The sequence below is a fragment of the Mixophyes fleayi genome, unplaced genomic scaffold (genome assembly GCF_038048845.1).
Source record: "Mixophyes fleayi isolate aMixFle1 unplaced genomic scaffold, aMixFle1.hap1 Scaffold_28, whole genome shotgun sequence".
Classification (NCBI taxonomy): Eukaryota; Metazoa; Chordata; class Amphibia; order Anura; family Limnodynastidae; genus Mixophyes; species Mixophyes fleayi.
In genome coordinates this window covers 1,024,980-1,046,557 of record NW_027446866.1, presented here as the reverse complement: position 1 = coordinate 1,046,557, position 21,578 = coordinate 1,024,980, and the positions used below count along the sequence as shown (strand labels likewise).

The 21,578-nt window shown below is 42.4% G+C and overlaps 1 protein-coding gene and 1 non-coding gene across 2 annotated transcripts; both read right to left on the bottom strand.

Moving 5' to 3' along the window:
• Positions 1-2,063: 2,063 nt before the first annotated feature.
• On the bottom strand, positions 2,064-2,172 carry TRNAL-CAA (transfer RNA leucine (anticodon CAA)). Its single transcript has 2 exons — positions 2,135-2,172; positions 2,064-2,109 (listed from the first exon to the last, which is right to left on the bottom strand). It is a non-coding gene; the product is annotated as a tRNA-Leu (tRNA).
• Positions 2,173-10,155: 7,983 nt separating this feature from the next.
• On the bottom strand, positions 10,156-14,678 carry LOC142126975 (ubiquitin-associated protein 2-like). Its single transcript, XM_075194299.1, has 7 exons — positions 14,538-14,678; positions 14,311-14,389; positions 13,888-14,102; positions 13,416-13,515; positions 13,219-13,326; positions 10,325-10,392; positions 10,156-10,242 (listed from the first exon to the last, which is right to left on the bottom strand). Exons 1-7 carry the CDS (start codon positions 14,676-14,678, stop codon positions 10,156-10,158), a joined length of 798 nt encoding a protein of 265 aa, XP_075050400.1.
• Between the last annotated feature and the right edge of the window lie 6,900 nt (positions 14,679-21,578).

Below are 21,578 nucleotides of genomic sequence, written 5' to 3'. Positions count from 1 at the left end.
TATCCATCAAAAAGGGAGAGGGGACTATATCACCCACCCTAAATCGCCACCTGTAAAATAAAATTCTAGATCCGCCCCTGACAATCATATTTGATTAAATAAGCAAAATTACCTACATACATCTACCCTTATATTTGCAAACACTTTATTTCATCTATTCAGTACATCACCATACCTGCCCAACATAAAAAACACATCTAACTAGGTAACGATAAAAAAAATGGTAGTCATAGGGCATCAAACAATCCGTCTCGTTAAATATGCACCTTCTGTGTACATCCTACTACTGGCAAACAGCGACAAATTACTTTCCACACACTAGATTGTGGTTAGTGGCCCGGATTCAGCGTAAGAGGGCAATATGAGCACTATCAACCAGCAAAACACCAAGGGGTAAATGTATTATGGTCCGATTTTTTCAACTCGCCGGAAGTTGGCGAGTTGACAGCTAAAATTTAAAACGGTGCTTGCTTGTAAAGGCAGGTTTGCCTTCACAAGCCAGCGCCGCTTTAAATTTTAGCTGTCAACTCGCCGATTTCCGGGGAGTTGAAAAAAATCCGACCATAATACATTTACCCCCTAGATAGAGATGCCCTTATCCCACCAGAGAGGATTGATTTACCAACTGTGGTTTTAGAGGTCACCAGGCTTATTTTGCCACCAGTAAACAACTCTGTCTGAACACTAGCCATAACAGATGGGTACAATTTGCATACTGGTCACCAGAGAGGGATCTGTTTTGTACACTAGCCATCAGAAGGTTACTTGTTATCTGGAAGAATAGGCTCAGCTTTGTATATGCATGAATTGAGGTCTAGCTGCAAACCTGTACAGTATATTAGTCCAAAGGCAACTGTATTTTATGACTATATTTCAAAATAGATGATACACATCTAGGCTAATATTACATACTCTTCAAATAAACTAAGGCATACTATATAATGTGAATGTGACCTCAACCTATCCATAGAGATCATCTATTTTGATACGTTGCTGTTTGCATGCTTTGTTAGCATTCGTTTCTTAATGCAATTTATAGCTGAACTAAAATGTAGGATTTTCTTTTTGTTTTGTAAGTACTTGTTTTAGCAGTAGTAAGTAGTGTTGCTATATAATAATATACCCCTTTTAATTTAGTGAGGCAGCATCCCATACTTGGCTAAACCACCTCTATGTTCACAACATGCGATGCAGCATACAGGTTCTGTTCCTAACTTTTACAAAATTGTCCTGCAATCCTTTAATGGGCACTGTGTTTTAGAACTAACATAATGAATTCAATATTTGAAGGGGTCACAATACCTGTAAGTAGTAACAGGCCCTTAAAGCTGACCTTCTATGCTACTTATCAATTCCTGTTTCACGATTACCAGAAGATGTGATAGCTACTAAGAAAAAAATTGAGAATATTACTCACTGTTAAATTTCCTTTCCTTGAAATACTCCATGGCAGCCCTTACAATGGGTTAATCCATAATCAGCTAGTGTAGACAGGAAGAATGTTGTCCCACCTGGCCTCTATATAAGGCAGCTCCTCCTCTTCCTCAGTGTCTTTCGCAACTTCCCAAGCCGTCCTTTAACAGAACGGTCAGAACAAGTGTGGCAAAATATAGGGCTGCCATGGAGTATCTCAGGGAAAGGAAATTAACAGCGAGTATAATTTTCAATTTTCTTTCCCTGAGATACTATTACACCCAGGATGGAAACCAAGTTGTATACCATACTCCATTCCGCATGTACCGTATGTACGTAGTGCACATGACACCTAGTTCATATGACGTAATTACATACCGTACCATGGCGTTTAACTGCATGTTAAATTATCAACTTGATCTTATCCTAACATTGTGCATATTTTTTTAAAGTTTGGTTGAATTATTTTCGTTAGTTCGCTAAACTGCACAATGTTAGGATAAGATCAAGTTGATATTTTAATGGCAGACTATGCAAAGATTGAAAGAAAACCTATCTTCTGAATGCTGTCTTTTACATCCAGTCTTAGCTGACTGTACAACTTATCCATTGAGGAATGTGTTTTTTTAACTTAAGAAAAAGAACAAAATTGTCAGAAGTGGGATATGAACCCACGCCTCCATACGGAGACCAGAAAACCCATTTAGAGGAAAACATTACTCTTGAGTCTGGCGCCTTAGACCGCTCGGCCATCCTGACAAGTTCTTCTTGTGATGTAAACCTATTCCACAATATTGTAAATTCTATTAAATATAATAATGTTGGTAGTTTATGAAAGCCAAACATAATATAGAATTTGAAAACTAACAATAAAAACACGATCTTGGATGTCTGTATTTCATGCATCCACGTTGTACTAAGGGTTCAACCTAGTCTCAGGACAGACCCGTTGTTCTAACAGATATGGTGTCTCACTATGGAAAAGTAGACCAAGATTCTGAGTCTGTCCTCCATGCCTATCAAACTTTTCTTCACTATTTTTGATTATTTACTAACAAAAAGATAGTGTTTCAAAAAATGTCTACTTCAAACTCCATTTTTACAGACAACTCAACTTCAGTTTATGAAAACGCAACCTTGCATCTTTCGCAGTTGTAAGGAAAATTTTCATTAGTTTAAGATGAAATCATCCACGGATTCTGAAACAGAAGGACACAGACATTTATAGACGTTTATTCCACCTCACATGGTTCTTATCTACATCTAATTATATAGGTTCAGGCTCGGGGTCTACGAGTGCCAGTGGGACATTGGAGGGAACTTCACAGGGAAACACTGAATTTTATACAATGTTGAATTTTCTACGAACCAGTGTTTTTTAACTTGAATTACAGACTGCAATAAAGGCTCCACGAGTCTGATACTTATGTAATTGGAACAATCAGACCCAATATTACTAATTGGCGTCCTGATTATACCGCCCGACTTGTTTCCATTGGCTGTAATTGATCTTTGCAATATATTTAAATCGGAAATATACACACCATGATCTGTACAAACCACGCCCACATTCACACTATGCTACTCTGATTACAAGGGCTAGATTTTTTTGGAAAAGTGAAGGTGTTGCCCATAGCAACCAATCACGTTCTAGCTCTCATTTATCTAGTACATTCTAGAACATGATAGCTAGAATCTGATTGGTTGCTATGGGCAACACCTCTACTTTTCCATGTTAGAAGGTTTGATAAATCTATCCCCAAGAGTCTGGACAGCGTTGCCAAAATAGGGACTGTTGGGTAGCAGGTATACACATATTATATTATATAGGTATATGTACTTTTTATGTATATATTTTGTTAAATATACCTTTCTTTGCCAAGAAAATAAATTCAAAACCAGTGGCATAAAGGAAAAACATTATATATGATACAATACTAGGCAAGTTGTTTAATGTAGAGGTGCACCCATCCCTCCACACACAGTGGAGGCAGCCATTTTATTTGCTGAGCCACTGCAAATGAAAAAACGCAGGCTATCAGTTTTCCAGGAGGCAGCTGCACCACTTTGTGCGGATGGCCATTTTGTTTGCTGAACCAACGTTCGGGAGCGAATGCAACCCCACAAACATGGATGTGCCTACAATGAGGCGACCAGAGGCAGGTGTCAAGGGCAGCAGTTCTTTGGGGGTGAGCAAAATTAGGGAGTTACTTTAAAATGGTTATTTTCTTGTTTAAAGTCGAGGGAGGGAGGGAGAGAGGGAGATAGATATAGATATATATATATATATATATATATATATTTATTTTTTTTCCGGGTCCCAATGCAGCAACTTCTTGGGGCCCCTTCCATAGCCACTGAAGAGGGTGGGGCCACACCAGGTTGGTGACTCCTCTCATTACACAGGCAGCCCAGGCTCCCCAGGCCCTGTTACCCATACTTGCCTACTTTTGGGCACTGTAGCACTGGAGATCCCGGACAGAGGGTGTGAGGGGCGGGGCATGTCAATGGCGTCATTTTGGCTCCACCCCCGCGGTGAGAATGTTGTTTTGATGCGGGGCCGAAATGACGCGATTCACTGCCAATCGCGCTATTTTGCCCAGGTATTTGCCGGATGCGGGAGACTTGCCTGCTCTCCCGGGAGTTCGGCAGACGGACCCGGATTTCAGGAGTCTCCCAGACATACCTGCTCCACCCCCCCTCTTGGTGTCCCCTGTCTGCAGTATTACAACGTATGACCACTTTGTTATCTACCTCACTACAAACTATTATCCTTGCTTAGGAAGCAGTAAGTTTAGTATAAAATGGTCTTCTGTATTGTTCTTTAATGGCACAACTAACAGGAAGTAAGACGTGCAACCACGGATACTACTCCCAATCCCAAAAAGCGTTAGTTCTGATAAGTTCCTTAAACTTTTACACGTACAGTATATTTGCAAATTGTACCAGTAGCTCTTCATACTAAAACAGCCTGCAATCTAGGTTAGTGCGAGACCCTAAACTCCTGTCATTAATGCTGCGAGCAGTATGATACTATTTTCATAACTACCTGTTGTCAATTTTGAAATATCTCTATGCAACAAAAGATTCTAATCAGACGTGTTCCGCTCAAACGCCACCCGCTCATTTCTTAGAATCTACGGTCTGCGGAATCTCTGAGATTACAGGTAACAGAGCTGGTGTATACGTAATTAATCAGACATTGCGGTGACTTCATCAGAGAGATTGTGAAGAGCATAGTGTGATAGGAAGCAGAGAGACAGCCCTCTCCTCCAGCACTTGTGACTGTAATCTCCTGTGACCCCCACATCCCATGTTTGAGATTTACTAACGCTCGGCAGTGCTGAACGGCACACATGGTAAATATTGCTATTTAAATCCAGGCCTTGAATTTGGCTTTTTAGAGACCTACACCTTCCATTTAAGTGGCTCCTGACAGACAGCGGAGACATGTTTCAATTCAGATGAAATACAGAGAAAACGTAATGTACCGGGAACAAAGAGTAATCCCCCTATTAGAGCATTTAGTGCAAATCCGAAAATCTGCACTTAATATTTAACATATGCTTTTTAAAGGGCCTATTGGTTACAGCGTTCGGCGGAGTTTAAAGTGGCTCAGAGCTGCATTTATAAATAGACCGCCATTGCTCGGACATAATATGGCATTGCCTTGTTTTGCCCTCTGAAACATGATTTGAATTAGTCAAAGAACAATTGATTTTCAAGACTGTTGGTACCTTGAAGCTGGATTTTACATTACAGTGTTACTCATATGAAATCAGACTGTGTACGAATACCAGGGCTTTGCTGCAAAACTTCTTCAAAAACACGGGCAAGTTTTGACTCTCCCACCCCCAGTTGTCTTGCAATTATACCCCTCTTGCAAAATGTTAAGACTTATCCCCTTTGCACTAAGCCACTCCGCTCTGTCGGCATGCTGTCACCCAAGTCTATGACCACTATTGTAGAATATAAAATGTGGTATTATGCATTGTGTCAACATATTATCAATCACAATGCAGTTTTTCTGGTATTGTATTACGACTTTATGCGCTCAAGGAAGCAAAAGTAAGCGGACATTGCAGAATCATTTTTATACTGTTGAACCACGGTGGCTCAGTGGTTAGCACTTCTGCTTCTCAGCACTGGGGTCGTGAGTTCAATTCCCGACCATGGCCTTATCTGTGTGGAGTTTGTATGGGGTTTCCTCCGGGTGCTCCGGTTTCCTCCCACACTCCCAAAAACATACTGGTAGGTTAATTGGCTGCTTTCAAAATTGACCCTAGTCTGTGTTTCTGTCTGTGTGTGAGTGAGTGTGTGTGTGTGTGTGTGTTAGGGAATTTAGACTGTAAGCTCCAATCGGGCAGGAACTGATGTGAGTGAGTTCTCTGTACAGCGCTGCGGAATCAGTGGCGCTATATAAATAAATGATGATGATGATCTTATTCAGCACTTTTATTGTGGCAAATACATCCAGCAACTTGCACTGAACAAGAAACTGTATTTTATGTATGACAAACCATTTGCTCATTTGCTCTTCCCCATCGAGGGCTGGGAGACTTGTATATCAAGCTGCTCTCATCACTAGGCTCTGTGAACTGCTCTCACGCAAAGAACTGTCTGTCCCATCATGCCTTGCGTCACTAACTGGAGCGGCTTCCTTCACACAATGACAACAGACAGACAGGCACCTATCAAGCTAGGTGGGTGGGTACACAACTGCTTCTAGCTGTCTGAAGATAGAGTGCTGGCAATGGTTAGGAACCATACATAAGCCAGGAAGCCACTGTGAGACTGATGAACAGAAACACCTCCACCTCCCCCCTTTCTGCATGCATCCATGGTTTGATATTTTCCTGTACCAGCTTTGGGCCCATTACACAGCATCTATCAGTGTATTCATTTTCAGCTGCTACCTGAAGTCAGTATTCTATCAATCCTTGCTAATTAGGTTTGCCATAAATATGCACGAATGCAAGCAATTATCATACCAGAGTCTACCCACTAGGCAACCTGTGTGTTAACCCAGGTCCAGATAGATACTTCCCACTCAACCCAAAGGAGACATGTGCAAGCACAAAAAGTAGGGGTACACTGCTTTGTGCCCTAATCTGTCACAGTGAATACAGCCCCCCGGGTGATTTTCAGGCACCCCTGGGTGGCTAATCTGGGGACATTTCGTCCTGGGCTTTTCTGCTGCCTGCATTTTGGCCAGAGGACGGCGGTAGCCTACCTTGACGGGGAGTCTTCTCTACTCGGTCAGAAATAAACTTGATCTGGGCCAAGAAGAGAAAATCAATAGGGGTATAACCTAACCAAATGCCTGGGACGCTGTTAGAGAGGGCTGATTCTCAGAACGCAGAGTCACAGCAGACTGTTGGTATACATGTATTTTGTCAATGGGGTCTGATTCAGTAAACACGAAACCGACTTTCTCCATAGAAAGTTTCAGCTCCGCTCAGACAAAAGGACGTTGTTAACGAGTCCTGCAGCATGCGGTATTCCTACAATGCAAGGAGCTCTTTGTTTTATTCTGCTCGACACTTGGGAATTCTGGGCACAGATTTGCATAACAGGTATAAAAGGCAAAAGGGTTATTCTCAGAATTCTCTTATCTGCATTCATAGAAAGCAGCAGCTTGCTAAGGAAGTCCCTGGATAGCATAATGGGACCTTTTTAAATTCAGACCTTTGCTCTACGCAGTCCAGGTACATTTATTGGTGCGATTCATAAAAGTTCAGGGTTTTTAATATATTGTGGTGACCCACTCCTCTACGCAGTCCAGGTACATTTATTGGTGCGAATCATAAAAGTTCAGGGTTTTTAATATATATTGTGGTGACCCACTCCTCTACGCAGTCCAGGTACATTTATTGGTGCGAATCATACAAGTTGATGGTTTTCTTATTATATATATTGTGGTGACCCACTCCTCTACGCAGTCCAGGTACATTTATTGGTGCGATTCATAAAAGTTCAGGGTTTTTAATATATTGTGGTGACCCACTCCTCTACGCAGTCCAGGTACATTTATTGGTGCGAATCATAAAAGTTCAGGGTTTTTAATATATATTGTGGTGACCCACTCCTCTACGCGGTCCAGGTACATTTATTGGTGCGATTCATAAAAGTTCAGGGTTTTTAATATATATTGTGGTGACCCACTCCTCTACGCAGTCCAAGTACATTTATTGGTGCGATTCATAAAAGTTCAGGGTTTTTAATATATATTGTGGTGACCCACTCCTCTACGCAGTCCAGGTACATTTATTGGTGCGAATCATACAAGTTGATGGTTTTCTTATTATATATATTGTGGTGACCCACTCCTCTACGCAGTCCAGATACATTTATTGGTGCGAATCATAAAAGTTCAGGGTTTTTAATATATATTGTGGTGACCCACTCCTCTACGCAGTCCAGGTACATTTATTGGTGCGATTCATAAAAGTTCAGGGTTTTTAATATATTGTGGTGACCCACTCCTCTACGCAGTCCAGGTACATTTATTGGTGCGAATCATAAAAGTTCAGGGTTTTTAATATATATTGTGGTCTCAAAGGCATGTACTAATCTACTAATTAGGAGACGACAGCTATGGTAGACCGTTTTGGGCTACAAAGAAGAACAATGAAGCTTGTACCTAAATATTGGAACCAGATTTATATAAAGAAAGTTTTATAATAAAAATGTATTTGTTTTATTTAATAATTAAGTTTCTCTAAAGGGCATTTTTCCAGCATACACAGGCTTGCTTGTATTTATTGTACAAGCACTGTCACTTCAACTGACCATAATGATAGAGTTGGCAATGTGTACATTTTTGGAATGGTTAAACTTTAGTTGTGTCTACAGTCATGACAGTTACTCTTAGTGTTGTTGTCAGATGCAGATTAAAATTACAATGGACCCTGCACAGTGTTGGAGACATTAGAGCTCCCGACTTCCCCCGCCCCCAGGCCCCAACGTCTTGTCACCTTCAATCCCAAGGAAACGTAGGTCGGGAGATACCCATGTCGGACCCTGAAACTTTTCACAGCGCCCCCCCATACAATGCACTGAGGAAGGGATCCACCCATAACTTGAAGCCCCCCACCCACTGAGGAGGGGTCTCAACTAGGAGACTACTCAGGTGTAACTTCAGAAAAGTTGACATAAAGAAGAGCACTGGGTTAATCATACCCAGGCCATCATCCTTCCTCAGTCGGTAGGTCACAGCCCGCTTGACCAGGTTCAGCCTATTCCCCTAGAGTAACTGGAAGAAAACTGCATAAACCCTAGACCATAAAGACTCTGGCAAGAGGCACACATAGCTGATATACAGGAATACCGGGATCAGGAAGGTCTTGACCAGGTCCACCCTTTCTCGGAGAGAGTGTTTCCACCTCTTCCAGCTCTCTACCTTCCGGGAAGCTTCCTCCAGCCTTAACTCCCAATTTTGCTTGGCATAATCGCCAGGGCCGAAATGAATCCCTAAAATTTTGATCTTCTCACTAGCCCGGGGAAGACTGTCTGGAAGGTTGCATTCACAACCCTCCTCCCCCATACAGAAAACTTTACTCTTTTCCTGGTTTACTAACGAGCCACTGGCCTCGGAATACCTGCAGACCAGAGTTGTTACCTCCTCAGCTTCTGCGGAACTCGACAAGACAACCGTAACATCGTCAGCGTAGCCACACATTCATGCCATCTCTGAACACTTTTATTTCACTGCACTATCTTTTTGTGTTAATCTAAAATGATCATCTAGATTACACAACCACACTTATACAGCATGTATGTGCAAATAGCAGTGTGACAGACAGGTCATCTGAAGGATGTCTTGTTCATGCCCAGTGAACCTTTGTACAGTAGATATGAATACAGTGTGTTGTCACATTTTTCATGTTGCTAAATGGAAATTACATTCTCAGGCAATTCTCAACTAGATATATGCCCTTTATAACAAACTGGATAGACTGCAAAACTGCTGGTTACACAAAAAGTCTATTAATAAATGATTTGGGAATATTTTACATCCTCTGTAAAAAGCATTGTGTAAAACAATTTTAAATAGAGAAGATCTCTACAAATCAATTTATGAGTCTAACAATTAAAAAAAACCATTGGTTTTCATCCCCTTAAAGTTGGGGTACAACATTTCAGGGGCGGATCTAGAAAATAATTTTACCGGGGGCGATTTAGTCCCCACCCCTTTCTGACAGCTAAGGCTGCCTACGGCTGCACACTATGTGCAGGTCCGTTCGGCAGAGACAGGCAGGGAGAGTGTGCTGCCCGGCCACTACGATTGTTTTTAAAAAACAATCAGAGCAGCCGGGCAGCACACTCCTCCTGCCTGTCTCTGCTGAACGGACCTGCACATACTGTGCAGCCGCAGGCAGCAAGCCCCTGCTAGGGGGAGGGGGCGACTGCCCTGATCGTCCCTGGATCCGCCACAGCAACATTTGTATAAAGTGCATTGTTACACCGATCAGTTAGAGCGGGCAGAGCAGGAGCAGATAGGGAGTAAGAAGGCAAGAATTTACTCTCTAAAATGGACTGCACAAGAGGAATGGCCCTGAGAACATACAAGAAGATGGATGTTAAAAGGAAGGCAGGATTACTTGCACATTTTCTAACCATTAAGTCTTTAGCCGGTGTTTCTTCTAATGTCTATGTATGAGGATTTTGAGTTATTTTTAAGCTCTGTTCAAACGGGTTGGGTACTAAATTGTGACACAGGAAAGGACAGCAGTTAACCTGTCAATATGAAAACGTTGGCAGGCTAAATGCCGACGGGAGGCTGAAGGGAGGTGGTGTAGCTGCATGGAATCCCTGCTTGTCAAACGCCTGGAAGACAGAACAGAACACGGAGATTAGTTTATCCCCAGACCCGAGAAAGTTACGGCGTGATCGACACACAAATACTTACCTGAGTCTTGTTGTACACCGAGCCACTGATGTCGGGCACTCCGCTGTTACTGGAGCTCACAGACACCCCTGCACAGAGGAAAGAGAAATCTAGTTTCTGCACCGACACTGGGAGTAGTTTTTAATGTTTCATTAAGGGCGAAAATAACCGCCTAATTCCAGCTAAAACCAATTTGTATTGTACATGTTAAATTCTTTACAAAGACACTTTAGGAGGACACCTGTGGTGGGTTATATTCCACCACTGGGAGATTAGGGCATTGGAAGAAAACTGACTCGCTTTCTCATGCGTCTCCTCAGTTTTCCAATTAGCCAAACAAGGAGAGAAGAATAAGAGGAGCAAAGTAGAAAAGAAAAACAAGTTTCCCCAGGTGGACTGGTCCATGTCCCCCCTAAAGCTTCAGACAAGGATTGAATGGCAAGATTACTAAGAACCTAATAACCAGCCTGGATGAGAGAAATGGCAATGAATGAACAGCTGTCTGGTGGACCAGGGAGAACCAGATGGTCACTCTACAGACTGCTGATGCCCTGTGATCCATCGCCCAAGACGGTCCATTATCTTGGAGGGAATAAGCTATCCTAATCCAATGGGTTGTCATAGAAAAAGAAACAATAAAACAGAGACTCCTATGCGAAACTCTTGAGATCTATACAGGTAGATCCGTAGATAACTTACTACATTCCGAGAGTGAAGCATCAGCTCCTTGGGCTACCAAGGATGGGGGCTCAAGGTTGGCACCACACACTTCCTAATGATATAAATACTGGAGTACGGGACTGTACAAAGAACCATCCTCTCCTTGTGAAAATAGGAAAAGGGCTAATGAGACAGAGGTGCAAGACCATAGACTCCTGCAGGACCTTTATCACAAGACTTCGATCTCAAGGAGAAACAATAGAACAAAAGGGTGCATGAACATGGCCCACACTTCAGGAACACTAACGTGCGTAAGTAATGCCACCCAACACTAAGAGCACCAAGACCAGCAGACATCTGGACCTTAAACTCGGGGTCAACACGCGTTTCTCACAAACTGAAATTGCAATGACCCCACCAGCTCGTCAAGGTCCCTTCACTGTAAAGGGGGAGCTTGTTTATAGACGCAATGCCAGCAGGTCACTCTCTTGCAACCCTCAGACCTCTCCATAACACTGAAAGCCATCGGAAAGTGACCACTTGCTAGGGTCTAGGTTTTGACGAATCAGAAAGTCCAATACCCAGTTTTACATTCTAGGGGCGGATATCTCTGAGATGGCGGGAAACAAATATGCCTATCGCAGAACGAGAGAATTGTCCTTCTAGCAAGTCACTGCAGTAGCACTGTCCATGTATACCCTGGTCCTGAAGGAATGATGTTGATCAGAAGAATGGACTTCTGAGAGACCCCATGCTGCCCAGGCACAATGGGAACAGAAAGCTACCCCTGCCAGACGTGGACCGAAAAGGGGATCTCTACTAATAGATGGGATTCACTGATTTACTACCCTAGAGAGGGTACCACCATGTTAGACGCTCTGTATTCCGACAAACTCCTTAAAAGGTCTGATCCGGGGAATTTGTTTTGTGAAAATACAACACGGGAGCTTGTAAAGTGGAAACGCCTCGACGAGAAAGACAGACTAGGTGTCATGGTTTTTCTGGGTTGCTTCCTCATTTTTGTCCCAGACTTCACCTACCTCCTTTTCCAAATATGAACTCGGAACTGCTCCCTAGAAGCCTAATAAGAGAGGGGAGAGGGTGACCGCACTTTGTCGAGTGAGAGACATGGAAGTTCTAAATAAGGGCCCTTGCCAAAACCACTTCTAACATGGAAGTGGAAGACCCTTGGACCATCTTGTGTCAGGAGAGGCAGGAAATCTGGTTCATATATTAAGCAACAGGCTGGGCCCATTGGGGCTTTGCTACAGCAGAGAAAGACCCAGCTGGCTCTCCGGTACCACTAAGCTGGGGGCCTGATCCCTCATCTTAAGCATAGACTCCTGAGAGTCTAACATATCATACCGAGGAAGAGGGAACCAAGAGAACATATTACCAGATCTACTCTGCCTCGCTCTAAAGGACAAGAACCCAAGTGCCACTCACTTGTCCAGGCTACCAGGATAAAGCAAATTAAAGGGCAGGCAGACATAGGGAGTGTTGTACACTCACCCTGTTGAGGGGATGGCTTCAAGGTGGTGCCCAGAAATAAAAAACAACAAATCTGAACTTCGTTACAGGTTCTATCAGGCAATTCAATGAAAGTGGTTTTAAAAAAACAAAACAAAAAACAAACAAATGTAAAACAAAAATGAATCAAGTTCACCAACGGAGAGGAGAGGGCCATTTTCTTCCAGTGCCCAGTCTGCTAGTTGGTGCAATATAACAAATATCAGCTGTATACCCCACTACTGTATTAGGTCACTTCTACACTCTGTTGGGTCCTCTATCAGCCACGAGCAGGAGATCTTGTCCACTGCTGATGTGCATGAAATGGGGAAGAGGCCATGACAAGACCGAACAGGAAAGGACCCTGCTGCTCGGGACCATTTAGCGCAGGTACGTAACATTTCAATATAACTGAATAGTATTCATATAATATTTACTGAAAAATAACTCAATCTGGTTAAGATCCTATGTGGTATAAGACCGGTAAAGTTTAATCATGGGGACAGAACGTATTACAATTATGGATCCAATACAATCCAATTCCTATAAAATGGTTTTAAATTGTTTATAATATTGTAATTTTGATTATTATTTTGTCAGAACGATCAGTTGTAGATTAATGAACAAAGCCTGGATGTGATAAACCTTGGGCCCGTCACTCCTTACACTGGTGAAGGTGACGTACAGGACAGAACAGCAGTTTTATAGGTAACATCTGGAACCTATAGGTTCCTCAGATCACCTACCTTTTCCTGGTCCAGTGCCGGCAGACTTGTTTTGTGCTTGCGCGGACCCACTGTAGCCGCCCTTGCTGTAGTCACCAGCCGTTGTTCCCTGGGTCAGGTCATCGTATCCTATGGGAAAATGGACTAATCACATACACATGATGAAGACCTATCCAATAGGAGCAGCAGTATAAGCCAGCTGACCGATAGATCGTTACCTGCACCGTAGCTGTGCTGCCCGTATCCCCCGGCCTGCTGGAAAGGAGTGGATGCCGTGTTCAGATTAACCCCATGTTGCTTGGCTGATGCAGGAGGTACCTGGAAATTTCAAAACAAATATAAAATGTTGTCCTACGTACAAGAGAAAAAGCAAAATGAAATTAACATTTTGCAAAAATTAATACACGGCTAGGATGAGTGACGCTACGAAAGTGTTTCATAGGTCTAAAGACCAAACCGTGTCTCATATCCATAAAACTATTGCAGATCTAGAAGCCGAATAGCCTTATTAATTAATAGAACTCTCAATGACCTAGAATCATTCAGCAACGTTATCTAGAACCTCTCTGCTCTGGAACTCTCAGTGATCCCCATTGAATGGTCTGGAACAGACTCTTAGGATCTGTGTGTTCTATATAAGTGTCTGCCGGAATGTTGAACTAGGTGCGACAGCTGACGCTCTGTACTTACAAACATGGTGGGGCCATACTGGAAAGCACTCGGTACCCCCGGTACTCCAGCGTAGTAAGGTAACCCTGTGTAACTGTAGCCCGGCGGTAGGGTTGGGTTTAGGAATGGCTGCTGAGCCGTATGGTGCGTCTGCGTCTGGTTCTGCTGAGGCTGAGCTAGCGTCGTGGCAGGAGCTGGAGAGGCAGATTCACCGCGGCTAAACTTTGCTACATCACCTGCAATTAAAAGGACACATTGGTAATAACAAACCAACAACCACAGCCATCCACTGCCCATTAGATGTGTGCAAACAAGCAAGTTCCATGTATAAAACTACACAGCGAAAAGGCATAATAAAGAACATAAAACTGTGAAATAATGTGACATAGAACCTATAGATATATAACATATGTGCACAAAACATCAATTGTGTCATCAACCAACCTGAGTATGGGTTGCTCGCAAGACCTCCATCTCTACCCGTCAGTGTCGCCGGTGCGGGAAATGTGATTCCGTAGTAATCCTATGAAAATAAAGCAGATTATGTTTTGCAGATTAACACAAAGCCGTGAATGTGCGAGTGCCACAGAGCAATCTACATAGAGGGTGCAAAACAACAAATCAAACAGTATCTGGAAGCCCTGTAGGTGGCGCTGTCGCACTGTACTCACCATTGGTAATCTGGACTGAAGACGCCTGATGAAAGTCCTTTGTACAGAACAGCCCCTGGTCCTTGCCATGGAGATATTCAGTGGGCTGAAACTGCAGCCCCCTCCTTCACGAAAGGGCAGCCTAATATCCCATCCAGTCATGTGGAGCACCGCGCTGTCATGAAAACGTAAGAGCTCGGCTGGTGGTTTATATTTATTTTAATTACCTGCCCAGTATTCAACGATATCTTGCAGATAGTCCTCTCAAAAAGAAAAATGTCACTGAACTGTAGCACTGGGAGCAGTTTCCTGCACACAGCAATTACTCACCCGGCTACAGGAGGGAATGTTATGGGAAATGCTGATTGTTACAGTTAGGAGGCCCAGGTCAGTGTACAAATACTGTAACGTTCTGCCTAGTAATCTGTTATACCATACCCTACACACCAAGACACGGTTCACCATGACTTTATGTATAAATATAACCCCCCCTCCCCTCTGAGTATTTTTGCCAGTAAGGGATGATGTAATGTAAATATCATATAGTATAAATTAGAAAATAATTTACCTTGTGAATTCAGTGGTTATATGAATGCAGCTGAAAAGTGAGTGAATTATCATACAGCGGCTTGTCAATAGCAAGAGATCCCTTTACTGATCTTGCTAAATAAATATCCGTATTAACCTCTAACTAATAATCAGTGTATGCTGGAGTCTTATCTGGTACAAGAGGTTTCTTTTCTTGTTTTTGGTCACAGTAGTTTATGAAAGCTGATTTTTCTGCACACTAGGATGCAGCTTTCAAACCTCATATATTGGTTTACAGTCTGGAGAGCGCTGATCTGCCGGGTGTACAGCTAGCTGCTGATGGCTCTAGTCATCCTCCGTTGTCATGTAGATATTGCTATGTTTGGACATCCCCACCAGTGTTGTGCATTCAGTGTCACAGAATTAATTTATAATACAAAGACACCCAGCACCCAAGTCGCTATAGTCCCTTTTATCTGGGAGAGTAAACCAATATATGAGGTTTGAAAGCTGCATCCTAGTGTGCAGAAAAATCAGCTTTCATAAACTACTGTGACCAAAAACAAGAAAAGAAACCTCTTGTACCAGATAAGACTATTTGCACACTCCCGCGGCACAATGAGAGACATTTTGTACATGTCTGTGTATATGTATTACTTGTTCCCAAGTTGCATGGATATAAAAGAGGGGAGTAACAGTATAGATGCTGAAGACACAGACAGTAACACTATAGATGCTGCAAACACAGACAGTATAGAAAGTGATGCTGAAGACACATACAATATAGAGAGTGTTGAGGCTGTGACAAAGCAGGAAACACAACTAAAAAATTTTCTCTGTGATCATGACTGTCTAGCCTTAATGGATCTGGAAACTAAACCTCCCGGGGATGTTAAAGAGACACCTCTTAGCAACCCTGATTTACTCCTGTTTGTAGATGGGTCCAGGTACTATGAGGAGGGCTCTCCCAAAACAGGTTATGCAGTTACAACAGAAACAGACATTGTACTCCAGCAACCCCTCCCACCAAGTCAATCTGCACAGCAAGCTGAATTAGAAGCACTTATAAGTGCATGTCAGTATGCAGAAGGGAGAACAGCTAACATTTACACTGACTCCAGATATGCCTTTGGGGTTGCACATGACTATCAAAGTATTTGGAAGAACAGACACTTTATGGCCTCTAACGGTAAACCCATTAAAAATGCAGAAATCATTTTGAGGAAGTGACAGTCATAAAGGTAAAAGCACACACCAGAGAGCAGACTATGGAAGTAAGAGGAAACAGACTAGCAGACCAGGCTGCAAGAACTGCAGCAGACTTACCGCTAGTACAACACTATTTAGTGTCCACCACACCCCCCACCCTCCCTATAGATCTGGAAATGCTAAAAATCCTCCAAAAGCAAGCAGCAGTATCTGAAAGAGAGGAGTGGAAAAAGAGGGGGGCGGAACACATAGAGGGCATATGGGCCACAACAGACAGACACTGTCTCCCTAGAGTCCTTTTTCCTACACTGGCTGCTCTAGTGCATGGGCCTTCCCATGTTTCAAAAGACGCAATAATTAACTCTGTATTCAGACACTGGATCGCGCCAGGCTTCAGCACAGCTGCCAGTAATCTGGTAAAGGCCTGCGCCATCTGTAACACACACAACCCTGGTCACACAGTAACAGTACCTCCCAGGGTGACACCTAAACCCCTCTACCCCTTTCAGCGCATACAGATAGATTACATTCAGCTACCCAAATGTGGAATATATGAATATGTCCTAGTAGCTACTGATCTATTCTCCAGTCTCTTCGGAAGCGTGGGCGGTATCCAAAGCCACAGCGAAAAATACAGCCAAGAAGCTGCTATCTGAGGTAGTATGTAGATACGGGGTTCCAGAGGTGATTGAATCAGACAGAGGTACTAATTTTACAGGAGAAGTGATGACATCTATCATGTCAGACTTGGGGATTCCTCAAGCATTCCATACCCCCTACCACCCACAGAGTAGTGGCAAGGTAGAAAGGCTAAATGGCACTCTCAAGCTCAAAATACAGAAAGCCATGAAAAGCACAGGGATGCCCTGGCTGCAATGCCTTCCCCTCGCCCTATACTCAGTCAGGACAACACCTAATAAGAAACACAGGCTGAGCCCCTATGAAATACTGTTTGGGGGGCCGCCAAAGACAGGGTGTTATTTTCCACAATCTTTAGTGAAACACCAAGGTGAACTGACTAGTTATGTGAAAGAACTACAGAAGTCCCTCACTAACATACATTCTTGAGTTTTCTCTTCAATCCCAGATCCAGAGGATTGCACCGTAAACACATGCCCTGGTGCCAGGAGATTACGTCTTCGTAAAAAGACACGTGAGGAGGTCTCTGGAACCACGATTTGAGGGGCCATATCAAGTTCTGTTGACTACACCCACTTCTGTGAAACTTGAAGGAAAGGATCCTTGGATCCACCCCAGCCACTGCAAAAAGGCTACGGTGACCCAGGATAAACCATGAAGGGGAGTAAGGTCCTTTTAAAAATTGTTCTTTTTCTATGTTTTCCTATAGCCTTTTCTAATTTAGAAGAGCCAGAGAATGTTATAGCACACTTGCACAACGCCATCAGTCAAATAACCAATACCAGCAACTGCTGGGTATGTTCTCGTACTCCTTCCATCAGTAAAAATATAGCTCTGGTTCCCATACCTTTGAGTAGTGAAGAGCTGACTAAAATAAGAGAGGGAAACTTCTCATGTGGACGCATGGTCAGCCACAAGTATAAAACCACCAGATACCCAGTAGTAAAACTAGGCACGAATGGAGTCAGACCAAAATACTGTTTCAATAAGGGAATATGGATAGCTAAGATATTAGCTTTATTGTTGTTGCTATATGTCATTTTTAAACTAAGCTTATGTTTTTTCCAATGCTGTTTGAAAAGGTGCAGAAATTATCTCATTCTGAATAAAAAGTCTTTTAAAAGACATGTAAAGCCCAAACCGGTATCAGAGGTTTATCTTGTCCTCTCTGAGCTTTAAGGCTCTTTTATACTCTCCCCCCCAGTCTTTCCCATTTTAATTTTTTTTTATTTTTAAGAATTAGGTGTACATGAACCATAGACCTGATTGAATGTATCTTTACCATCCTCTAAGGGCCTATTAGAGGTTCCATTGAATTGAATGAAGTAGGTCGGGTGCAGGAGTGCTTCATGCACACCAAAAGGATAGGCAGGGTAATTATAAAAATGATAAAAAGAGGGGTTTATGTGAGAGATATACATTTTATGAACTTCTTAAAGTAATGCATTTTGTATAATTACTGCAGAAAGAAGAATAGTCTGCAGCTTGCAGAATATTCTCCCTGAACTTTGCCTCACATTAATTTCTTTTTCGCCAACATGTCTCTTCTCAAGAATGTGCACATCCAGCAGCTTCGGAACCAGGAGCCCACGACCCCCACTTGAGGCCTATGTGACTGAGATAAAGACATCTGCTTTACATCATGCCCACAAACTGCTGACATGGACAAGTTGCCTTGACAAACCTTGTATTCCTTATCTCTCTTATTCTGTGTAACTATGTATAAATAAAGCTACTCTGACTTAGGGCTGGTCAGAACCAGATACATTTTCAGCCTAACATCTGAAGTTGTCTGTCTCTCTATCGATCGATACCCACAAGGTATAGCAGCCGGAGTTCAGGAGAAAGGACCCGTTTAGGTCATCTCTGACACTCTGCACCACCAAGTTGATGGTGTGAGCAAAACAGGGAATGTGTTGGAAATCACCCAGCTGTATTGCTCGCACTATATTGTTGGCGTTATCAGAAATGAAATACCTTGGGGAGAGTCCGAGTGGTATAAGCCATGCATCAATCACATCTCTCAGTTTGCGTAACAAATTGTCAGCCGTATGCCTGTTAGTGAAGCCGGTGATACAAAGAGTGGCCTGCCTGTGACAAATGTCACGTAGTGGTGTACATGCTGCTGCTGTTCCTGCTGGTGAAGGTGAATGACCAACCCTGTGGGCTGTCACAGTCATATAGTCTTTGGTTTGGCCACTTCCACTTGTCCACATATCTGTGGTTAAGTGAACAGTGGGCAGAATGGCATTTTTCAGCACAATCTCTACATTTTTACACACTTTTTGGTATAGTTGTGGAATTGCTTTACGGGAGAAATGGTGTCGCGATGAAATTCTGTACCGCAGACACAAAACCTCAATTAACTGTGGAAAACCAGCTGCGTTTATTGTGGAGATTGGACGCAGATCTAACACTAACATTGCAGCCATGGCGTCTGTGATTCGCTTGGCGACTGGGTGACTGCTGTCATATTTGCTTCCCCTCGCAAATGATTGTTTTACAGTTAATTGCTGAAATGTAGGACTGCTCATTTTCTTGACCTGCCTCTGGGATGACGATTCACCCCCAGCAGCAGCAACAGCAGCAGCAGTGGGACTAAAGCTTTCTTCAGAGAAATCAATAATAGTGCAGGAGTCATCCAGCCTTAAGTGGGATGCCGGGCTAACTCCGAGCGCTACTGAGGATATTGATGAGTATGGTGTGGTGGGTGTATTTTGTAGCCGTCGGGATGTCGGTGAGCGGAGGGTCTTAGCTGATGATGGAGTGCTTGTATTTTTTTGGGAAGAACTTTCAGCTTTTCCCAACACTTTGCCATGAACTCTCGTTAAATGGCGTAACATAGACGAGGTTCCAAGATGGTTAAGGTCCCTCCCTCGACTGACTGTGGCTTGACATACACTACAAATGGCTATACAATTGTTGTCTGGATTTGGGTAGAAATAATTCCACACATAAGAAGTGGATTTTTTTGTTTTATGCCCAGGCATGACAATGGCCTTTTTCTTGTCACGTGCCAGAACTGCTGCCACTGGTGCAGGACTTACACAAACAACCTCATCCTCATCAACATCCTCATTAGCGCCCTCGTCGCCTACACAAATCTCCCCCTCATCCTCTTCTAATTCCAAAGTGGCATCCTCAATTTGGGTATCACCGGCTACAATCGGGCTATTAAGGCACACATCAGCAGAATGCTCACGATTAGAGATCCCACTGTTGGCTTTAGTTTTGAATGCTGCTAAATAAAACAAGCTGTGGCTACTTGAACCTAGACAGTGGACTGGTGTGATATTGTTTTGATACTACATTTAACTGGTAAAAAATACTGGAATGCTACTTCATCTGGAAAATATATATAATTTTAGTTATCTATATTTATATGCATATACTTTTATGAAATTAAAAGTATTTTTTCTTACACTATGATGCAATGTATATATTAAAACTTATTTTATATGAATATGTACTATTGTATAAATATTTTGCTCTCGCTCCATTATAACTGAATACTTGTGATAATCATCTGTCGAAGGAGACATGTCTGTGAATTGTGTCACCTTTCGTTATCCTGGAATAAACACACTCCTTAGTAAGGTTTCCACCTTATCTCTTCCAGCGACAACCCTTTAGTTTAGCCCAGCTATAGTTCTGTAACACAAACCTGTTGTAATTATACTACAGAGATGATACTTTATACATACACCCTCACATTTAATGTGTCCTTTTCATATCTGTATATCTCCTTAGTACACCATTACATAAAGTCTACGCAGCCATGGCTGGCAGCACTAGGGTTGGTTAAGTGGTTTGGGAGAGGGGCACCCCGTTTTTGTTTTTTTTTGTTTGTTTTATTTTTAAATTTATTGACCTTTTTTTACATCTGTTTATTTTAAGTGTTGACATTGTGAGTAAGTACATGTTGTGGTGTCGACATTTTGAAAGCCGACATTCCGATTACATTCAGTTATTATGTGACAGATACAATATTATTTGTGTCTAATGCCTCAATAATGTCACTCGTTTCTAGTGAATGGAAAGGCTGGTTTATTGATTGTATTACTGGTTCAGCTTACAAAATGGCTGCTGGTTAATTGCCCTTTGTCTTGGAAATCCGATATCGTAAAGAGAAAGTTTGCAGTAGCACAAATCGTCAAGATTACAGTGTTGGAGTGTAGTGTCTGACAAACATTTATAAGTAACATCATTCAAACAAATATAATACATGGCCAAATAAACGTTATTGAGTTGATATAAAAAAACATACAGCTAATCAAGCCAGGAGAAAACACCATAATTTGCAGTACAATCCTGCATATCCTTGACTATCAGATACATAGTATATTCCTCTATTTATGTTGTATCTATATCTATCTGAATAATGCTTAGTACAACAATATATTGTGTATTATGCAATTCATGGGAAAAACAACTTAAAATCTAACTTCATTATAAGCTTAATGTAAGCTATTTCAACACTGTCCATTTAGTTTTGCAGTATCAAACAAAAAAAAAAAGGGGAAGAATAACCCACATGAAAACTAAAGTTCAACTTTTGTGTCTGCTAAAAAAATTGTGCTGAAGGTCTCAATTGGTTATTTTGCACATTCTTTTCCACTCTCCCAAAATGTCTGGGACACTCTCGAATTCCAGGTAGGTCTTCCGAACTTACGGGAGTGCAGGCCA

Coding starts and splice junctions, on each gene's coding strand:
- LOC142126975 (XM_075194299.1), bottom strand. CDS start 14,678: ATGACTGGATGGGATATTAGGCTGCCCTTTCGTGAAGGAGGGGGCTGC. Junction 14,390..14,537: donor TTCAGTCCAGATTACCAATG/GTGAGTACAGTG, acceptor TTATTTTCATAG/GATTACTACGGAATCACATT. Junction 13,327..13,415: donor GCAGCACAGCTACGGTGCAG/GTAACGATCTAT, acceptor ATTTTCCCATAG/GATACGATGACCTGACCCAG.